General features: G+C 45.8%; 1 protein-coding gene across 1 annotated transcript; it reads left to right on the top strand.

The window, feature by feature from the left end:
• The first annotated feature begins 13,791 nt into the window (after positions 1-13,791).
• On the top strand, positions 13,792-20,049 carry LOC124249892 (zinc finger protein 548-like). The gene is given in 4 exon segments (XM_046681413.1): positions 13,792-14,389; positions 16,891-17,017; positions 18,310-19,853; positions 19,856-20,049. Coding segments are annotated over 4 exon segments (1,809 nt in total). The 5' UTR covers positions 13,792-14,326; the 3' UTR covers positions 19,931-20,049.
• The last annotated feature ends 433 nt before the right edge of the window (positions 20,050-20,482 follow it).

Raw genomic sequence — 20,482 nt, 5'->3', positions numbered from 1 at the left:
GACCATCCATCCGCCTGAGATCACTTTGTACCAGGGCAGGCATAGGAGGTGGGGCAGCTCAGCCTGTAGGATCCTACTATGGTTGCCCATTTCTCATGGCCTCCCTCTTCCTATGGGGTCCCATGTCGGTGGCAGAAATGTTTATGGACCCTGCACAGGTGAGTAGAGGGTGTCCCAGGCCTTTGCTCAACTCACTATCACCTCAGTGTTTTTGACATCACCATATAGGGAACGCTGATGTTCTGAGACTCTTCGCCTATCCTTCCACTGTTGGGTGAGAGGACAATGTGATTTCACCAGGCCAGAGGTCCTGACCTCACTCTCAGGTTGTACGGTGCTGTTTCCCTTTCTGACAACTGTTGGGATAACATTTGACGGGGAGTCCTGGGCACAGGATCCAAACTGTTCAATGTTTACAGGTGAGACTGAGCTGGAATCTTCCGGAAACTGCAAGTCTCTGTTGTATCTTCTGGGAATATGGAGCTGGCATTGGGTGGTGGGGTGGCCCAGGGATCAGGCCTGGAATGACAGCCTCAGCTTCTGGGCCTCTAATGTGCAGGGCGATGGGAGTGAGGGAATGTTTGTAGCAGAGGAGTGATGTGATCTCGTCCAATTTGAGTAGGCTGTCTCTGGCTCAAGTGGAGGAAAGAAGTAGGGGTGAGGGTGTAGGCAGGGAGATCTGGGAGGAAGCTCCTACCACAGTGCAGGTGAGTGTTGGTGGGGGCTGGACAAGATTGGTGGCTGTGGAGGTGGGATGAGAGTTTGGCCTTTGAATCTGTTTTGAAACTAGAACTGACCACATTTTATATTGTGACAAGTAAGTGAGCCTAGGAGGTAGGATGGAATGGGGGAAGTCAAGGAGGCTCCAGGTTTTTTTTGCCTTGTTTCAACAATGAGATGGTTGAAGTAGAACCTTGGTTGAAGTAGACCAAGGACTAGGTCTCTAAGTTGGGCACGGCAGTCGTGGTGGTGGTGGTGGACATCACAAAGACAGATGAAGAAGTGCAGTGGTCATCAGGTGGTGTGCCTGTGACAGGGAGGATGGAGGAGTAAGCAAGGCCTCCAAGAGGTCATGAGGTGGGTCATAAGGTGGATGCTGAGGCATCTTATTGCAGCAGTAAAGATGGCAGTAATGTCAGTGTGGGTCTTATCATCCTTCTAATCACTCACCAGAGTTTTGTGGTAATTCTTGGTGGGGCCTGGATTAATTCAGGCTAGTAGATGAATTTGAGGGGAAATGGGATGAGCTAGGAGTTTGCTAGGCCTGTAGTGCGGACAGTGATTGGGAGTCAGTGCAATTGGTCTTAGAGTGATGTTCAGGTGGAGTGAGGAAGGTTCTGACTGCTTATGGGGCAACATGTCCAGTGCAGAAGTGGGAGAGAGCCAAGGGTCATGAGGTCCTCCTAGAGGTTTGAGTGACTGTGTTAAAGCTACAAGCAGGAGCAGGTGGGGAGACCTTCAAGTCAGGGCTAGAGGCTGCTCCAGGTGCCAAGGGTGTCCTGGGGCATAATAATGCTGGTTGCATTTGCCGTGCATTGCCTAGTTTCCATGTGCAGTGTTGCCTGTTCAGGGGCCATGGAAATGTCTGTGGTATGGTCCCAGGTGGCCAGAAAGTGTTGCAACAATGAAGGGACTGGGTTCATGGGAGTGGTACAGTTCAAAGTGTGATGTGTACATGAGGAGGCGAGTGAGTGGAAGGCCCTCAGGACTTGGCACTTGGCTCTGTAGTTCATGGATGGCAATTAGATAAATAGAAATTCAAGAAAACACAGAACAAGAAGCTGCTCATGGACTGAACTGTTCCAGTTGTGACAGGGCTGTGTGGTCTTTGAGGACGTGGCCATTTATTTCTCCCAGGAGGAGTGGGACTTCCTTTATGAGCCTCAGAGATGCTTGTACCGTCATGTGATGTTGGAGATTGTTGCACATTTGTCCTCTGTAGCTAAGGCCCTCACACTCACCCTGGTTGCTGGGCTGGGTTCCATTCTTCTCCTTTTCCTGGGACAGTTCTGTCCTTCTCACCATGAGACCACGGGTACCACTACGTTTCCTGGTTTCCTGGCATATGTGTTATTGGTGCCAGGGCTGGACTGTGTGCATTGTACCTGCTCTCCCCGCGCCCCCCCATCCCTGCTGCTCTGAAGAGCTTGCAAGACAGGGCTCAGGAGTCAAAAATCTTGAAGTTTGTCTGAGAGATGTCACCAGCTTGTCTCTGATCCAGTGATTCTGTCCCGATGCTTGGAACCTCTGTCTCCCAGGCCTTCTCCCTCCCTCTTAGTCTTTCTTGGGGCCAGCCTGTTGGGACCAGTAATTTCAGACACCAACATGGTCACTACTTCTGGGGACTACTGGGTTGTTTTTTTAAAGACCTTCCTCTGACCTTGTAATTTTAGAATGTGGGATGTCATGCGGTGGGTCACTCTGGGTGCGTATTGGCCACTCCCTGGTGCCTGGTAGGGTGGTGCACTTGCAGGAGAACAATGGCAGGAGAAGTTCAAAACGTCCTGGGCTGGTGCATTGGAGCTAGGAAAGAACTCAGAGCTGAGTTCACATCATGCTGGGAACCTTTCCTGAGCCCACCATTGTGTGATGCAGGATCATTGGCCACATCTTACTTCTACTTTTTCTTCCTCATCATCATTTCTACCCTAGCTTCAGGCCCTGACTCCCCCAACAGACACACAACTCTGACCTCCACCTCTCACCCGTTCTCTTCCACGGCTTCCTTTGCAGGGCTCTCCAACATTTGACCTACACTGAAGGTGTTGAGAGGTCTGTACATATCCATCCCTAAGTAGTCCGTGAGCACCAGCTCTTGGTTCACAGACATTTCTGGATCTGGACACACCTTCTACTCAGTGCTTACCAGTCACCAGCAGCCTTGGCCTTGTTGAAAGCCATTTGCAGAAGAGTGAGTTAAGGACCTTGCCTCTCCTCCCTTCATTGTACCCTTTCCTTGCGTCCTTCCCATCATGTGAGCTTCCCAGGCCCGGCTCTGCACAGAAAGCCTTCCTCTCACTGGCTGTAGCCCTTGTCATTCACCAGTTCCATGGACTTATTCATGGATGTGACTGACACTCATTAGTGGGGCTGCCGCCTGCCACCAGAGTCAGCATGCACTTCACCAGCGTCTCTCTGCTTACAGGTAGTTGGCATGGAGCCGGGGATGAAGAGGCACCTTTTGAGCAAGGTGTTTCCATGTGAGTGTCACAGGTCAGCACCTCAAATCTGGGTCCAGCCACCCAGAAGGCCCACATGTGTTACTTATGGCCCACTCTTGAAAGAGGTTTTGCACCTGGCTAAGCATGATGGAACATCCTCTGATCAAGGGCTGTACACTTATGGGACAAGCCTGCACCAGCATCCAAAGAAGTAGACTAGAGTTAAACATTCCATAAAGGATAATGGGAGCCCTTCCTTTGTCACAAACCATGGAGTTCACATGACAGAGCAGACCTTGACATGCACTGAAGGTGGGAAAGGCTTCCCAGCTGGCACAGTTCTTCTCTAGCACCCAGCCCCTCACAGTGAGGGGAGCCACACAGGGACACCGAGTGTGAGGAGGCCTTTGAAAGTGGACAAAATGGTTACAGGTGCACTCAGTGTGCAACAGCCTTCAGCCGCAGACATAGACTTGTGGAGCACCAAAAAGTCCATACTGGAAATGGACCTTATGAGTGCAGCGAAAATGGGACATTTTTTTAGGCATGACTAGGACCTCATTAAACTTCAGAGAAATCACAGTATGGGAAAGGGTTTTAAGTGCAGCCATTGTGGGAAATTATTTAGGCTCAACCCCAGTCTCAGGGAGTTCACAGTGGAGAAAGGCCTTATGACTGTAATGAATGTGGGAAGGCCCACATTATAAGACTCCAGCTCCTTCAACATCAGACAATACACACTCAAGAACGGCCTTATGAGTGGAGAAAATGTGGGAAAGTCTTTACCTGCAGCTCCAGTCTCATTAATCATAAGAGGGTTTGCACTGGAGCAAGGCCTTATGCCTGCAATGAATGTGGGAAGGCCTTCACTACAAAGTCCATACTCCATCAGCATCAGACAATACACAGTCAAGAATGGTCTTATGATTCCAGCAAATGTGGGAAAGTCTCACAGACTATTTTGATGCCATTAATCATTAGAGAATTCATGCTGGAGAAAGGCCTTATGAGTGTAGAGAATGTGGGACAGTCTTTAGGTACATCTCTAACCTCGTTACACATCAGAGAATTTACACTGGAGAAAGGCTTTATGAGTGCAGTAAATGCAGGAACCTCTTTACAGGCAGCTCCAGTCTCATTAAGCAACAGAGCAGAGAAAAGCCTTATAAGTGCAGTGAATGTGGGAAGGCCTTCATAAAATGTATGCTTCTTGAGCATCAGCAAATCCACTCTGGAGAAAGGCTTTATCACTGCAGTGCACTTGGAAAGGTCTTTCTTAGAAAGCTTCAACTTGTTCAACTTATGAGTGCAATGAATGTGGGAAATCCTATAGCTCTAACTCCAGCGTCAATAAACATCAGAAAATTCACACTGGAGAAAGGCCTTATGTGTGTAGTGAAATGTGGGAAAACTTTTGTCCTCAAACAGAAACTTGTTAAGTACTAGAAAATCTACACTGGAGACAGGCCTCATTAGTGGAGCAAATGTGGGAAATTCCTCAGGTGCAGTGCCAGTCTATTAAAGGTAGGAGAGTTTTGCTGGAGAAAGGCCTTATGGGTGCTGCAAATGTGGACGCTTTTTTAGGGACAGCTCTAACCTTGGTATACATTAGAGTTCACACTGGAGAGCGTCCCTAGGAGGTTAGCCATTGAGGAAAGTTCTTGAGATGCAGCTCTACGCTCCTCTGCACTGGAGACTTCTCACTGGAAAAGGCCTTAGGAGTTTGCTTCCACTATTTGGCTATTGTGCATAATACTAGGAGCATGAGTGTAGCGATATCTTTGAAACCCTACTTTCAGTTCTTTATAAGTATATCCCCAGAAATGAAATTGCTGGTTCATATGGTAATTCAATTTTTAGTTTTTTTGAGGAACTGTTTTCCATAGTGGCTGTACCATTTTATAGTCCCACCAACAGTGCACAGGGTTCCAGTTTCTCCAAATCCTTGCCAGAACTTTTTGTTTTTTTGATAGCTGTGCTATTGTGTATGAGGTGGTGTCTCACTGAAATTTAGTTTTGCATTTTCCTCATGGTTGGTAGTCTTGAGCATCTTTCTATGTGCTTCTTGGCCATTTGTGTATCACCTTTGGAGAAATGCCTATTCAGAACCTTTGCCTATTTTTAAGTTGAATTATTTGTTTTGTTATTCACCTTTAGTCGTCCTTGTATAGTCTGATATTATACCCTTATCACACACATGATTTGCAAATATTTTCTCACTCTTTGGGTTGCCTTTTAACTCACTTTAATTTTGTCATTTAATGTACAGAAGTTTTTTCTTTTGGTGTAGTCCAATTTATCTACGTTTGCTTTTGTTGTATATGCTTTTGCTGTCATATCCAAGAAATCATTGCCATTGGGAATGGGATCTTTCGTGTTTTTCTTTTCAATTTACTTTACATAAGAGGATAGGAGAATGAAAAAAACAGCAGGAGTTAAAAGATGAGGGGGTAGAATAAAACGAGGAAATAATGTAAGGGCAGATAATATGATACAGAAGAAACAGGAGAAAATTTGATTTTTACTGACTACCTATCATGTGACATGTCTTGAGTTAGGGGCTTTCACAAGACCATCCCATGAAATACTCAACCTGTTGACTGATTTGAGAAAATTCAACAGGGAGTATGATACAGGAGATAGAAAGAGATAGATATCTGGGAACCAATCTCAGATTTTAATCTCTGGTAGTATTTTTTAATTCCATATCGTAACATATTAGATGAAAAATTGATTAATTGTCTAAATTTAATGCTTTCTGTTCCATAAAACTCATGACAGTCAGAATTTAGATAGAGTTGCAGGCTTGAGAGAAGATGTTTATACATCTACATCTGCTCAGTATTAGACCAACAAGATTTAGATTCTTATTTCGGAATATGTTGTGAAAGGCCCTGCAGATGAACTAAAGTATGATTGTATCATCACCAATAGAGGAAAGGCAGATGGCTATCAAGACTATGAATGGATGCTGGAACTCATTAGTATTAAAGGAAAGCAAATTAAATGTAAGGATATTACTGTAAGTCCTTCAAATTACTAAACGTTGGGAAGCAGGTGTGAGGTGATGTGGAAGCAATCATGTATACCTCACAGGAGGGTCTAGGGCTGCAGTGATCATGTCTGTTTTATTTTCCATTGTTAAATACCTGGGAACAGAATGGCAGGGTTATAGAGTTGGCGAATGATTAACATTCTTAAAATCAAGCTTTATATTTTGAACATGTTTGAGTTTACAGAGAAATTCAGCAGAAAGTGCAGAGTTCCCATATTCCCCTTCACAACCACCATCCTCACACTGGAAGTTTCCCGATACGGCATCTTGTTTTAGTGTGACACATTTCTTAGAACTGATGAGCCAAAGGATGATTATTAACTAAAGTTCACAGATTACATTAGAGTTCACTCTCTGTGTTCATCATTCCATGGGTTTTGACACATGCATAACATCATACTGCCACTATTCCAGTATGATACAAAATAGTTTTACTGCCTTAATAATCCCCTGTGCTCCACCATTTACCCACATTCCCCTTTCTCCTCTCCCCTGGCAACCACTGGGTTTTGTTGTTGTCTTTTTGGTAAGAATACTTAACATGAGATCTAACCAATGTTACATTTGCAATACATTATTATTCCCTGTGGGTACAATGATGTGAAGCAGGTCTCTAGAGCTTATTCATGCTACTTAACTGAAACTTTGTGCCCGTTGATTAGTAACTCCTTGTTTCCCCCTCCCCCTCAGCCCCTGATAATCACCAATCCAGTCGTTGATTTTCTGAATTTGACTATTTTAGATTCCTCATATGAGTGGAATCATATAGTACTTGTCTTTCTGCGTCTGGCTTATTTAACTTAGCATAATATCTTCAGGGTGCATCCGTGTTGTCACATATTGCAAAATTTCCTTTTTTAAAGGCTGAATAATATTCTACTATATGTAAATATCACATTTTAATCATTCATTCATCTGTTGGTGGACATTTAGGTTGTTTCCTATCGTCGCTATTGTGAATAGTGTTGTAGTGAACGTGGAACTGCCAGTATCTCTTCCAGGTCCTGATTTCAGTTCTTCTGGATAAATACGCAGAGGTGGGAATACTGGATCCTATGGTAGTTCTACTTTTAGTTTTTTGAGGAAGCTCAATACTGTTTTCTGTAGCAGCTGCACCATTTTGCCTTGCCACTAACAGTGTCCAAGGGTTCCAGTTTCTCACATCTTTCCCAAGACTTCTCTTGCTTTTTTCATAATAGTCATCCTGATAGGTGTGAGGTGATATCTAATTATGGTTCTGATTTGCACTTCCCTGATGATTAGTGACAATGAGCATTTTTTCCCATACCTGTTGGCCATTTGTATGTCTTCGTTGGAGAAATGTCTATGCAAGGCCTTAGCCCATTTTTAAATCAGGTTGTTAGTTTTTTGTTATAGAGTTGTAGGAGTTCTTTGTGTATTTTGGAGATTTACCCTGTATGAGATATATAGTTTGCAAATATTTTCTCCCCATTCAGTTGGTTGCCTTTTCTCTCTAACCAGTGATCTTTTTAGTATCTCTGTAGTTTTGCCTTTTCTGGACTGTCATATAGTTGGAATCATCTGCTACATAGCCTTTTCTGACTGGCTTCTTTCATTTAGTAATATGTAATTAAGGTTCTTCCATGTCTTTTCATGATTTAATAGTGTATTTCTGTTTATCACTGAATAATATTGCTTGTATGAATGTACCAGAATTTGTTTATCCATTCTTCTATGTAAGGAGCTCTTGGTTGCTTCCAAGTTTTGACAACTATGAATAAAGCTGCTGTACATCTGTGTGGTGGTATTGTGTGGATATCACTTCTCCACTCATTGGGTACATGTCAAGGAGCACAATTACTGTATCGTATCACAAGAGTATATTTAGTTTTGAAAGAAATTGTCAAACTGCCTTGTTGCTCCACATCCTTGTCAGCATTTAATGTTGTCAGTGTTTTGAATTTTAGCCATTCGAATAGGTAAGTAGTGGCATCTTATTGTTTTTTAACTTGGTTTTTTGTTTATCTCAATTCCCTAATGACATATGATGTTGACCATCTTATCAATGTCTTTTGCAGAAAAGATATTTTTGTTTTAATCAACTCCAGCTTATCCAGTTCCTTCATAAATTTTTATTTTGATGTTGTATCTCAAAATTTACCAGCAAACCTAAGGTCACCTAGATTTTCTTCTATGTTATCTTCTAGGGATTTCATAGTTTTGTGTTTTACATTTAGGTCTGTGATTCATTTTGAGTGGAGTTTTGTGTAAACTGTAAGTTCTGTATATGGATTCTCCCCTGCCCCCCAAGGCCGAGTGGCCCTGAGCTAACATCCGTTGCCAATCCTCCTCTTTTTTGCTGAGGACGACTGGCCCTGAGCTCACATCTGTGCCCATTAGATATAGATAAGAGTTAATTAGTCTGTAGTTTTCATGTGTTGTCTCTGTCTGACTTTGAGATCAGAGGAATTCTGATCTCATAGAATGAGTTGGGATATGTTCCATCTCTTTTATTTTCTTGCAGAATTTGTGAAGATTAGTGACATTTCTTCTTTTAAATGTTTGATAGAATTCCCTTCTGAAGGCATTGTGAGCTTGGGATTTCCTTGTGAGGAAGATTTTCAATGACTGTTACTTAGTATAGTTCTCTATAGATTTTCTGCCTCATGTCAATTGTAAGAATTTCTGTCTTTGAAGGAATTTGTGCATTTCATCTAACTCGTTTAAATTTGGGTAGATAAGTTGTTCATACTATTTCCTTATGATACTTTTTTTTTTTTTGAGGAAGGTCAGCCCTGAGCTAACATCTGCTGCCAATCCTCCTCTTCTTGCTGAGGAAGACTGACCCTGAGGTAACATCCATGCCCATCTTCCTCTACTTTATATGTGGGACGCCTACCACAGTATGGCTTGCCAAGCGGTGCCATGTCCGCACCCAGGATCTGGGCCAGCGAACCCCAGGGCGCTGAAGTGGAACGTGCACACTTAACCGCTGCGCCACCGGGCTGGCCCCTCCTTATGATACTTTTAATTTATGTAGAGTCAGTTGTCAGATTTCTCCTTCATTCCTGATTTTCTTAATTTCTCTTTTTTCTTGTTTTTTGGTCAGTCTACCTAACGTTGTCAATTTCATTCACCATTCAAAAGAAACACTTTTTGTTTCATCGCTTTTTCTGGTATAAATTTACTCTGTTTTCTATTTCAATGAGTTTTGTTCCACTCTTTATAAATAAAGCCTATTTATTCACCATCACCTGCATTTGGCAGAGACTCAAAGGCAAGCAGAGGATTGGGAATACTTTATAACAGAAAAAAGGTAAGATGTCCACTATGCCCTGATTATGAAATGCTGACATGTGAAGTAGAAGTGGGACTCCTGTGTGATTCGTTAGGGGTACATAGTTGGCTTTTTCTGGTTGGTCCTAAGTGGGAAGTGGCCAAAATTAGGGAAGGTGCCAGGAATTAATCAAGTCCCTAACCTGACTATTTTGTGATGTATTGTAAAAAGCTGAATACAGGCTGTTGAGGGCATCCTGACAAAGGCAATATAGGAAGCAGGACCAACTCATCAAATACAGGTCATGTCCTTGAATTGTGCCCAGATCCTCATATAGAGGCGAGTGAATGGCAATATGGAGATGTCTGGGGCATTGAATGGGAAGTTGTGTTACTCAACACAACACTCAACAGCTGTGTGATGACTTTCTTAAATTAACGTTTGTGAAGTCGAGCACAGGGTGCCAGATGGTGAGTTCCACAACAGACCAAGACCACAAGAGAAGTCGAAGTGGAGAAGTTTATTACTCACAGGTGGTGGAGGAAGTACATGGCACACCTCCAGGGGCCACACAGGGAGGTCAAGGCAGGGTCAGGCAGAGAGAGAGTGGCAGGACCTGGGGCACATGCCTTTCTTAGGGTTTGTGGGTGCAGTGCCTTGGGGTTCCCGGGATAAGTCCAGGTTGGTCAATTCATACCGAAAAGAGCAGAGTTTTGGTAAGCTCCAGGGGGACATGGGACACACAGGTGCTGGGAGGCAGGGAAGACTTGATCACAAGGGCTTTGGAAAGTCATGTCAGGAACTTAGATTTGCTTGTGACTCTGCGGGCTGCTGTCTGGGGCATGTGCTTCTGTGAGGGGGGTGAGTGTTGGTTTAGAGTCCCTGCAGGCTGCTAGGCCAAACAAAATGGATGCCGAGGCAGCGATACCATGGAGTAACTTAGCTAAACTCTTCACACCCTGCAAATGAGAGGCAGGGCACACCAGGGAGGCCCACATGAAATCTTGTCACATGGAGGAAGGAGGGGGCAGGGGAGAATCTGGGATTACGCCTTTGTGACTAAAGTGCCAGGGAGTACACAGGTGGTCATCCCCTAGGGCAGGAAGCCAGAACACATTAGAGTTTGTCCTTGGGCTATTTGTAATAAGTTTTGCAAGCCTGTGCAAGCTGACTTGCACGAAGGAGAAGTACACATCTTTGACTTTTAGTTTGGCCTTGTGATAAATGAATGCTAAATAGACCAATACAGAATCTAAGACGACAGAACAGTCCTTTATATGCAGGCAGCTGGCAACCCCCTTCCTGGGGTGTCCACTACTCCTGCTTTTGTGCCTGAAACCCAGAAGGTGCTCCTTGAACATTGCTTAGATCAGTAACTACAGCGCACAGCTTCCCTATTCATTTTCATTTTTCTGGCAAGTCTTTCAAAATATTGTTTCTATCCCACCAAGCATTTAACGAGCCACATTTTCAAGTATGAAAAAGAATCACATTTTGGAGACAAAAGCCTGAGTGTGGCCAAGGTTACAGCACAGCCACATCCTCAGCTTCATTCTCTGGCTTTTCAGACTTCACTATCTCTGGCTTAACCTTCACTGAGGTCTGACTTTTTTATGTCACAGGTATGTTTTCCTAGAAGTATTTCTGCTTTCTTTGGATAACTACATAATCCTTTTTAATTCCTTTCAGTAATTTCCATTTCACAAATGGTTTCACAATAATTTGAACTCCCTGTGAAGACACTATTGTTTCAGTTTTAGGTGACATGATAAGTTACTTCTCCGCAAGGAGATGAGATGATCGGATCTCACAGCTTTGTCTTGGGGAGAAGATGCTCCCAAGAGCACACACTGTCCTGGCAGAAGATGGCATGTGATGTCACTATTCTTTTCAGATAGGGTTCAGATTCTTAAAAGATTAAGAAAATATATGGACTAATATTATTTGAAGAAATCTTTTGCTCACTGGGTTCAAACATGATCACGACTACAGGGGCAGGAAAGATGTTTTTCTGGGAACCAGAGGCACGGCTTCATCCTTTCTCCGTGTTTCTGTCTGCTGCCATCCCTCCTCCATCTTTCCCGCTGTGGGTGTGTCTGGAGTCTTTCTTTCCTGTGCCACATATCGCAGAAGCTCATTAACTTGACTTCATCTACATGTATTTGAAAAGAGATAAGATAGCTGAGGGCTGTGAGTGGTCACAGAGTGTCACTACAATAGGGTGGTCCCTTTGGATGTGTAACTTGCTTTACTTGATAGGGTCTGAAATAACAGGTCTTTAACCTTTTGTTGACTGTCTAGACTGAGCTCCAAGAAATCTGGGTACGCTCCCTTTAAGAGCAAGCGAAGCCCGCCCCTTCTGGGGAGGCCTGGAACTCCCTGTCCCAAGACCCCTGGGCTTGCCACTTGGTTTTTATCCCGAGGGTTGGGAGCAACTTAAGGTCTGAGATTCGACGGAAGTGTCTGTAGAGGAAACTACGGTACCCAGAAGCCTCTACGGTGAGCGGCGGCAACTGAGCCAATGAAAGGTTAGGACAGGGACGCCTACGTGCGTTCGCATCGTGTAGGGCGGGACTTCCGGCGTTCCTTCTCGTGCACTTGGTAGTTCTTGGTTTTTGGTCGTTTCAGGGCGTCGGAGGCGCTTTGTGGGCACCGAGGTGACGGAACCGAAAAGCGCGACAGGAGACGTTGTCTTCGCTGCGCAGAGGCGGCTGTGAGGCCCGACAGAGCCGGTGGGGGCGCGGCGGCCCTGGTCCCGGTCCCGCCCGTCCGCTGGTCTGTGGCTGAGGCCGCGCCGATGGCGTCGCCTGAGGTGGGTGGTGCCTCCCCGTGCCTCGCCCGGTCCGAATGCCGCCTCCGAGCGCTGGAGCCCGGGTGGAGGAGCGGGCGTGGTGCAGTGGGAGCCGCTGGGCTGTGGTGGGGGCGGGGCTGCGGGGACTCGGGGGTCGGCAGCCTTTGGACCGCCAGGGGGCGTCCTGTCCGCAGGGAGCGGGGGTCAGGAGGAGTCCCGCCCTCAGTGGGGGCCTGAGCAGCCGGAAGCCCTGGAGGCTGAGAGGGGCGGCGGTTGGGAGAGGCCCGCCTGGAGCTGGAGGTTGAAGCGGGTAAAACCAGGATGCGAATGGAGCCCAGTGAGGTCCCCGCAACAGACCTCGGAGAATTATGATCGGCTTGGACCAGGGTGGTTGCGGTCGAGGGGAGACGTGATGAGATTTTGGTTAGATCTCAACAGTGGAGCCTACAGGTTGTCCTGATGCTTCACGTATCCTGTGAGCAAAAGTAGGGATTGAGGGATCGTCTCCAGGTTTCTTTGCCTGAATTTCCGAAAGTGTAAAGATGGGGAAGTCAGCGCAAGCAGCAGGTTTCACGGGGAGGTTTATGAGCTGGACTTTGGACATGTTGATCTGAGATGTATCAAGATAGAGATGTTCCGAAAGAAGGGAGATATCATATGTGTAGGTGAACGTAAATGTCTGGAAGCTGACAAAGGGGCACGTTTGGAGATGTCAAAGGAGTGGACAGTGGACGGGACCAGAGCATGGCCTGGGAATCAGAATGAGATTGTTATTTCTGGTGAGCTCTGCGGTGAGGGAGAGGAGGGCTGAAAGTTGGAGAGCAGGTCATACGGAGTGCGTGTTAGCATCCCTCATGCTCCCTCTAGAAAAGAGCAGACCTGACATGGGAGGAATTCTGGCCTGTGTCTGTAGAAAGGGAGACCTTGATGGGGTAAGGAGCTTCCCCCAGTGGAGCCTGTAGTGTGTGCTGGTGTAGATTCTCCACTTTTTGGCTCAGCGGACCCTCAGGATCACTCCCTGTGGAACAAAGGAAAGGTCAGCCTGGCTGGTGGAGCCACTGTGTCCTAAACCAGGACACTCCCGCCTTACTTTTACTTCTCAGGGCAAGAGGGATGATCCACTGCTTCAGGCAAGTGCTACCAACAAGCTCCCTTTTCAGAATTATTTAGCAGGCCGACCTGGTTGCTGAATGGACTAGTAGCTGACTTGCCTGCTCAGCCCCTCCCTACAACTCATTGTGAAAATGTATGAAAAATGTATTGATGTAAACACTCATTAAGCAGTATCTCTCTGTACACACAGGTAGGCAATTAGAAATGAACCTGTTCATGGAGCCGGCCCTGTGGCTGAGTGGTTAAGTTCGCGTGCTCCACTGCGGCAGCCCAGGGTTTCACTGATTCGGATCGCGGGCGCGGACATGGCACCACTCGTCAGGCCACGTTGAGGCAGCATCCCACATGCCACAACTAGAAGGACCTGCAACTAAGATATACAACTATGTACCAGGGAGATTTGGGGAGATAAAGCAGGAAAAAAAAAAAAAAAGATTGGCAACAGTTGTTAGCTCAGGTGCCAATCTTTAGAAAGAAAAAAAAAAGAAATGAACCTATTCAATAAGTTAAGTTTATGCAAAACTTCGTAATTGGTTTGACGTTGATTTACATGTAAGTATTTGCTCACAATGCAGAGTTTTATATAGGATATACTCTGAAATCTTAATAAGTGGTAAAAATAAAGACCCTGGATTTCAGAACCATAACACTTCATTTGCACTGAAAGTATATTCAAAACTATTGATCCTTTGGACAGTAGTAGCTGATACATAGTGTGTATTCTTTATATTTGATACCAATGTAAGCCCTACAAGGTTGAAAGCATTCCTATTCTCATAAGCATTTTCTTTTCCTTGCGGCTCAGGGAGGCTCAGTCCTTCTTCAGGGCCATGCAGCTGGTAAGAGGCTGCAGTCTTTTCTGAGGAACTGAACTTAGACCATCAGACTGAGATCACTTTGCTCCAGGACAAGGCAGGGATGGTGGCCTGGCTTAGCTTGTAGCATCTCACTATGGTTACCCTTATCTCATGGCCTCCCTCTTCCTACAGGGTCCCATGGCAGAGGCAGAAATGCTTTTGGACCCTTCACAGGTGAGTGGAGTATGTCCTACCTGTCACCCACCCTGTTATCACCCATTGGTTTTAGCACCCCGATATGTATACCCTCAGGAAATGGTAGTGTCCTGGGACTTCTCTCCTTCCTCTCTTGAGTCTGAAGACCATACCATGTGCCTTCACCGGGCCCAGGATCCTATATTTAGTCCCAGGTTATACGGAGTGGTTCCCATTTCTGATAACTGATGGGGTAAGAGGTGGGAGAGAATCCTGGTCACGGGATTCAGAATGTTCAAATGGTTGCAGGTGAAACTCAGCTGGAATGTTCTAGGAACTGCAGGTCTCTGTTACATCTGGTGGGAGCAGGGAGTGGGTAGGAGTGCATAGGTATCAGCCTGAAGTTCTGGGCCTCTAATCTGAGGTGGTAGGAGGTAGGGAAGATTTGAAGCAGAAGGGGAAGGTGCCACAGCCCAGATTTTAACAGGCTCCCTCTGGCTGCAGTGTGGTAGACTAGGGATGTGAGTGAAGGCAGGGAGAGCTGGGAGGCATTTCCTGTAACAGTCCAGGTTAACGTAGGTGGTAGGTACACAAGAGTGGCGGCTGTGGAGGTAGAGGAGTGGTTGGTTTCTGGATATGTTTTGAACTAGAGTTGCCCATATTTTATGATGTGGAGAGTGAGGGAGATGTGGTGGGATAAAAGGAAGAATCAAGCATGACCCCAGGTTTTTGCCCTTTTTAGGAAGGATGGATGCTTGATCCACTAAAGTGGGGAAAGTCAGCATTATGAGGAATTTTCAGAAGGAATGTGAAGAGTCCGTTTTTGTCCATGTCACAAATGATCCAGAGATGCCAAGGGGCACTTTTACACAGAGGTCTGGAGTTCAGGGGGTGGATTTAGGTTGGAGGCAGCTACAACACGGTGGCCTGTGTGTGGACTAGGCTGAAGCTGTGGATCAGATTTAGGAGGCAGCATTCTGTAGCTTATGGTGATGATGCCATTAGAGGACAAGGAATGGGAATGAAGAACCAGAGTACTGGGTCTCTTGATTGGACATCTGGATGGTGATGGTGGGCATCACAGAGACACATGAGGAAGCAGAGTTTCTGTACGTGTTTGTGATGGTGGAGTATAGCAGCGAGAAGTCTTCTAAGGCCACAGTGGACATGAGATGGATGTTGAGGGGGAAAATGGGATCAGCTGGGAGCTAGACATAGGGTAGGGTAGGAGTAGGGGTGGGGAGGTCAGTGTAACTGGGCTGCAGATGAGGAGAGAGGAAGGTTCTGACTGCTTATGAGACACCTTGTGCCAGGCAGAAGTGGGAGAGGGTTAAGAGTATGTGAGGTCCTCACACAGGGAGAGTGGCTGAGGATGAAGCAAGAAACAGGGCCTGGTGGGGAGACTTTCAAAGCAGGGCCTGAAGCTGGCCCTGGCACTAGGGGACTTTGGCGTTCAGGGACAGGACTGGGGCTGAATTGGGTGCTGGGTGCATTTGCCATCCTCTGCTTGGATTCCATGGGCAGAATGGCCTCTTAGGAGGTGAAGGAAATGCTTACCGTGTGGGCTGGGGTTGTCTGTAGGGCTCTCACTATGGAGGGCTCAAAGTCAGGAGAAAAGTACAGTCCAACAAGTGATGTGCATGTGAGAAGGAGGGCAAATGGTTGGCCCCAGGCCCTGGCACTGGGCAGTTAAGGGACAAGGATGAGTCCAAGTTTGGTTGCCTGAGAGTCAAGATCTAGGGGACTCCAGAGAAATTGGCTGGCAGGAGAGAAGGGGAGCCCTGCATGGCAGTCCCACAGCCTAGATATTGCTTCTCTGCCCCCACCCCCGTGTGTTTTATGCTGTGTGCTGGCCGCAGTAATCAATGATAATGAGGGGAGAACAGGTGCTGGTGCCACCAGGACGTGGTAAGTCTTTCACATTGGGAAGTCAGGGAGGATGAGCAGGGGTGGATGTGTGAGGGAAAGACTGAAGATCCTGGAGAGAGAAGTATATCGATGATTGTCTCCATAGGATTTGAGTTTATAGAGGTGAGTGAGTGATGACATGGAGAAGCCAATGATGTTGAAAGAAGGTTTTTATTACTTATATTTCCTGAAAAGGGGGGGCACACCATGTAACGTGGGGCGACATGGGGAAGCACCATGTTTGCTGAGGAGGCATAAGCATGAGCGAAGGGAAACCTTAAGGCAGAGCTGTTATGGGACTTTCAAGGGAAATGCAGTAAGGGCAGGATGAAAAGCTTAGGGATGGCTAGTTTATATAATTCTAGTGTACCTGGGGTAATGGGGTTGTCCCTAGTTGTCTGGTACATGGCCCTGGGCTGATTTAGGGTAGGAGAAGTATTGACTTGGTATGTAAGGGTTAGTTAAGGAGTTGGTTCAGAACATGGGTTCTGGGTTGCAAGGGGGATGTAAGCAAATTTGGCCGTTAGTTTAGCCTTGTAATTAATGGATGGCAAATAGATAAATACAGAATCCACAAAGACACAATTAAAACAAGAAGCTGCTCATGAACCAAACTGTTCCAATTTTGGCAGGGCCCTGTGATCTTTGAGGACGTGGCCATATATTTCTCCCAGGATGAGTGGGGCCTCCTTGATGAAGCCCAGAGACTCTTGTACCATGCTGTGATGATGGAGAACTTTGCACTTTTGTCCTCCGTAGGTAAGGCCCTTGCACCCACCCTAGTGTCCTGGGTTGGGCTCTGTTCTTCCCTTTTTCCAGGTGCAGATTTGTCCTTCCTACAATGAGACCATGAATATTACTTCTTTTCCTGGTTTCCTGGCATGTGGTTTTTTGGTGCCGGAGCTGGGCTTTCTGCACTGTACCCACTCTTCTACAGTCTCTCCTGTGAAGTTCTTGTAATTTTAGAATGTCAGATGTCCTGTGCTGGCCTTTGTCAGGTGCCACATCATTGCTCACCTTGAGCAATGGAGAGGAGGACACTGGGTGCTTGATAGGGTGGACATTACAACATCAGTGGCAGGAGACACTCAAAAGTACATGGCCCTAGTGCGATGGAGCTGGGAACCTGCCCTTTGTCCACCGTTGTTTGATGCCAGGACCAGTGGCCACACCTCATTTCTACCTTTTCTTCCCCACTTTCATTTCTACTCTGAGTTCTAAACCTTTTTCTGCCACACTCCAACCACACCTATGTGGACTTCACCTCTCACCCATTTCGTTTCATTGCTCCCTTTTCAGGGCTCTCCAACATTTGACCTATACTTTGTGTCATTAGGTCTGCACATATCCTTAAATAGTCCTTGAACTGCAGCATTTCTGGTGTAGTCAGTTATTTCTAGGAACCTTCTACACAGTGCTCACCAGTTACTAGCAGCTGTGACCCTGTTGAAAGCTATTTGCAGAGGAGTGACTTGGAGACCTTGCCTCTCCTCCCTGCATAGTACCTCCAGTGGTCTGAGTGTTTGTGTTGCCCCAAGATGATGGTATTAGGAGATGAGGCCTTTTGGGGGGTGATTAGTCATGAGGGCAGGACCCTCGTGAGTGAGATTAGTGCCCTTATAAAAGAGACTCCACAGAGCTCCCTAGGCCTTCCAATATGTGAGGACAAAATGAGAAATCTGTAACCTGAAAGAGGCCCTCACCCAACTGTGCTGGCACCGTGATCTCAGAATTCCAGCCTCCAGAACTGTGAGAAATAAATTTCTGTTGTTTATAAGCCTCCTAGTCTGTGGTATTTTGTTACAGCATCCCAAATGGAGTAAGACAGTACCTCTTCTTTGAGTCCTTACCTATCATTAGATCTATCCCATTATGGGAGCTTCCCAGGCCCAGCTCTGCACAGCAGGCCTTCCTCTCACTGCCTCTAGTTCCCATTGCCTCTCAGCAATCCCATGGACATATTCATGGGTGTGTCTGACAAACATTTCTGATGGGGCTGCCTCCTCCAACCAAAGTCAACGTGCACTTCACCAGCATTTATCTGCTTACAGGTAGTTGGCATGGAGCCCAGGATGAGGAGGCACCTTCAGAGCAAGGTGTTTCCGTGGGAGTGTCACAGGTCAGCACTCCAAAGCCAGGTCCATCCTTCCAGAAGGCCCGGCCCTGTGAGATGTGTCGCCCACTCTGGAAAGACATTTTGCACCTGGCTGAGCACAATGAAATGTACCCTGATCAAGGGCTATACGTTTGTGGGGCAAATCTTTACCAGCACCAAAAGGAGCAGTCTGGAGACAAACTTTCCAGAAGGGATGAGGGGAGGGCTTCATTTGTGATGAAGAGCAATGTTCACATGACAGAGAGGACCTTGACATGCAGTGAAGGTGAGAAGAACTTCGAAGCTGACACAGGCTTTCTTCTACACCTGAACCCTCACAGTTGGGGGAAGCCACACAGGGACACTGAGTGCAGGGAGACCTTTGAAAGTGGACAAAATGATTATAAGTGCACTCAATGTGGGAAAACTTTCAGCCAAAAACAAATACTTGTTAACCATGAGAAAATCCACATTGGATTAAGGCCTTATGAATGCAACAAATGTGGGATGGCCTTCCTTAGAAAGTCCCATCTTGTTCGACACCAGAAAATCCACACTGGAGAAAGACCTTTTAAGTGCAGTGAATGTGGGAAATTCTTTAGATACAGCTCCACACTCATGAGTCACCAGAGAGTTCACACTAGATTAAGCCCTTACGAGTGCAGCAAATGTGGAGAATTCTTTAAGTACAATGCCAACTTCATGAAACATCAGAGAATTCACAATGGAGACAGGTCTTATGAGTGCAGAGAATGTGGAAAATTCTTTAGGTACAACTACAGACTGATAAGACATGAGAGAGTTCACACTGGAGAAAGGCCTTATGAGTGCAGAGAATGTGGGAAATTTTTTAGGTACAGCTCCACATTCATTAGACATCAGAGAGTTCACACTGGAGAAAGGCCTTATGAGTGCCATGAATGTGGGAAATTATTTAGGTACAATTCCACACTCATTAAACATCAGAGAGTTCACACTGGAGAAAGGCCTTATGAGTGTAGTGAATGTGGGAAGTTCTTCAGGTACACCTCTACACTCATTAGACATCAAAGAGTTCACACTGTAGAAAGGCCTTATAAGTGCAGCTTATGCGGGGAATTCTTTATATACAAGTCCAAGCTCATTAAACATTGGAGAAATCACACTGGAGAAAGGTCTTATGAATGCAGCGAATGTGGGAAAGCCTTTAGGTACCACTGCAGACTCATTAGACATCAGAGAGTTCACACTGGAGAAAGGCCTTATGAATGCAGTGAATGTGGGAAATTCTTTCGGTACAACTCCAATCTCATTAAACATTGGAGAAATCACACTGGAGAGAGGCCTTATGAGTGCAGCGAATGTGGGAAAGCCTTTAGCCACAGACATATACTTGTTGAGCATCAGAAAATCCACACTGGAGAAAGGCCTTATGAATGTAGCAAGTGTCAGAAGGCCTTCATTAGAAAGTCCCACCTTGTTCATCACCAGAAAATTCACAATGAAGACAGGCTCATGGCATTGTGAATGGGGGGAATTCTTTAGATACAACTCCAACTTCGTTACGCAAAGAATTCACACTGCTAAAGATCTTATGAGTGCAGAGAATATGGTAAATCCTTTAGGTACCACTCTAAACTCATTTCACTGGAGAAGTGCCTTATGAGTTCATATTGGAGTAGGAACTTAGGAGTACAGTGAATGTGGGAAATAGTTTTGGCACAGCTCCCCACTCCTTAGACCTCAGGCGTCCACACTGGAGGAAGGCCTGAGTGCAGTGAATGTGGAAAAGTCTTTAGGTGCAACTCCAGCCCCATTACACATCAGAGATTTCACAATGGAGAAAGACCTTATGAGTGCAGCAAATATGGGCATATGTTCAGCCAAAACTTCCACATCATTCAGCACCAAAAAGTTCACATCAGGAAGAGTATTGCAAAGGGGTAAAGACTTCAGACAAATGTCTGCTCTAATTTATACCTGGGAGCTACTGTAATACAGTTTTCTATTTTGCATTTTTAATTGTGGTAAAATACATGTAAGAAAGTTTACCCTCTACCATTTTAATTGTACAGAATAGTAGTGTTAAAAAATACACATATTTGTGCAACTAATCTGTAGAATTCTTTTTATCTTGCAGAATTGAAACT

This window comes from Equus quagga, chromosome 13 (assembly GCF_021613505.1).
Source record: "Equus quagga isolate Etosha38 chromosome 13, UCLA_HA_Equagga_1.0, whole genome shotgun sequence".
Taxonomy (NCBI): domain Eukaryota; kingdom Metazoa; phylum Chordata; class Mammalia; order Perissodactyla; family Equidae; genus Equus; species Equus quagga.
Note: the sequence above shows the minus strand (reverse complement) of the source record. Positions and strands in the feature narration are given on the sequence as shown.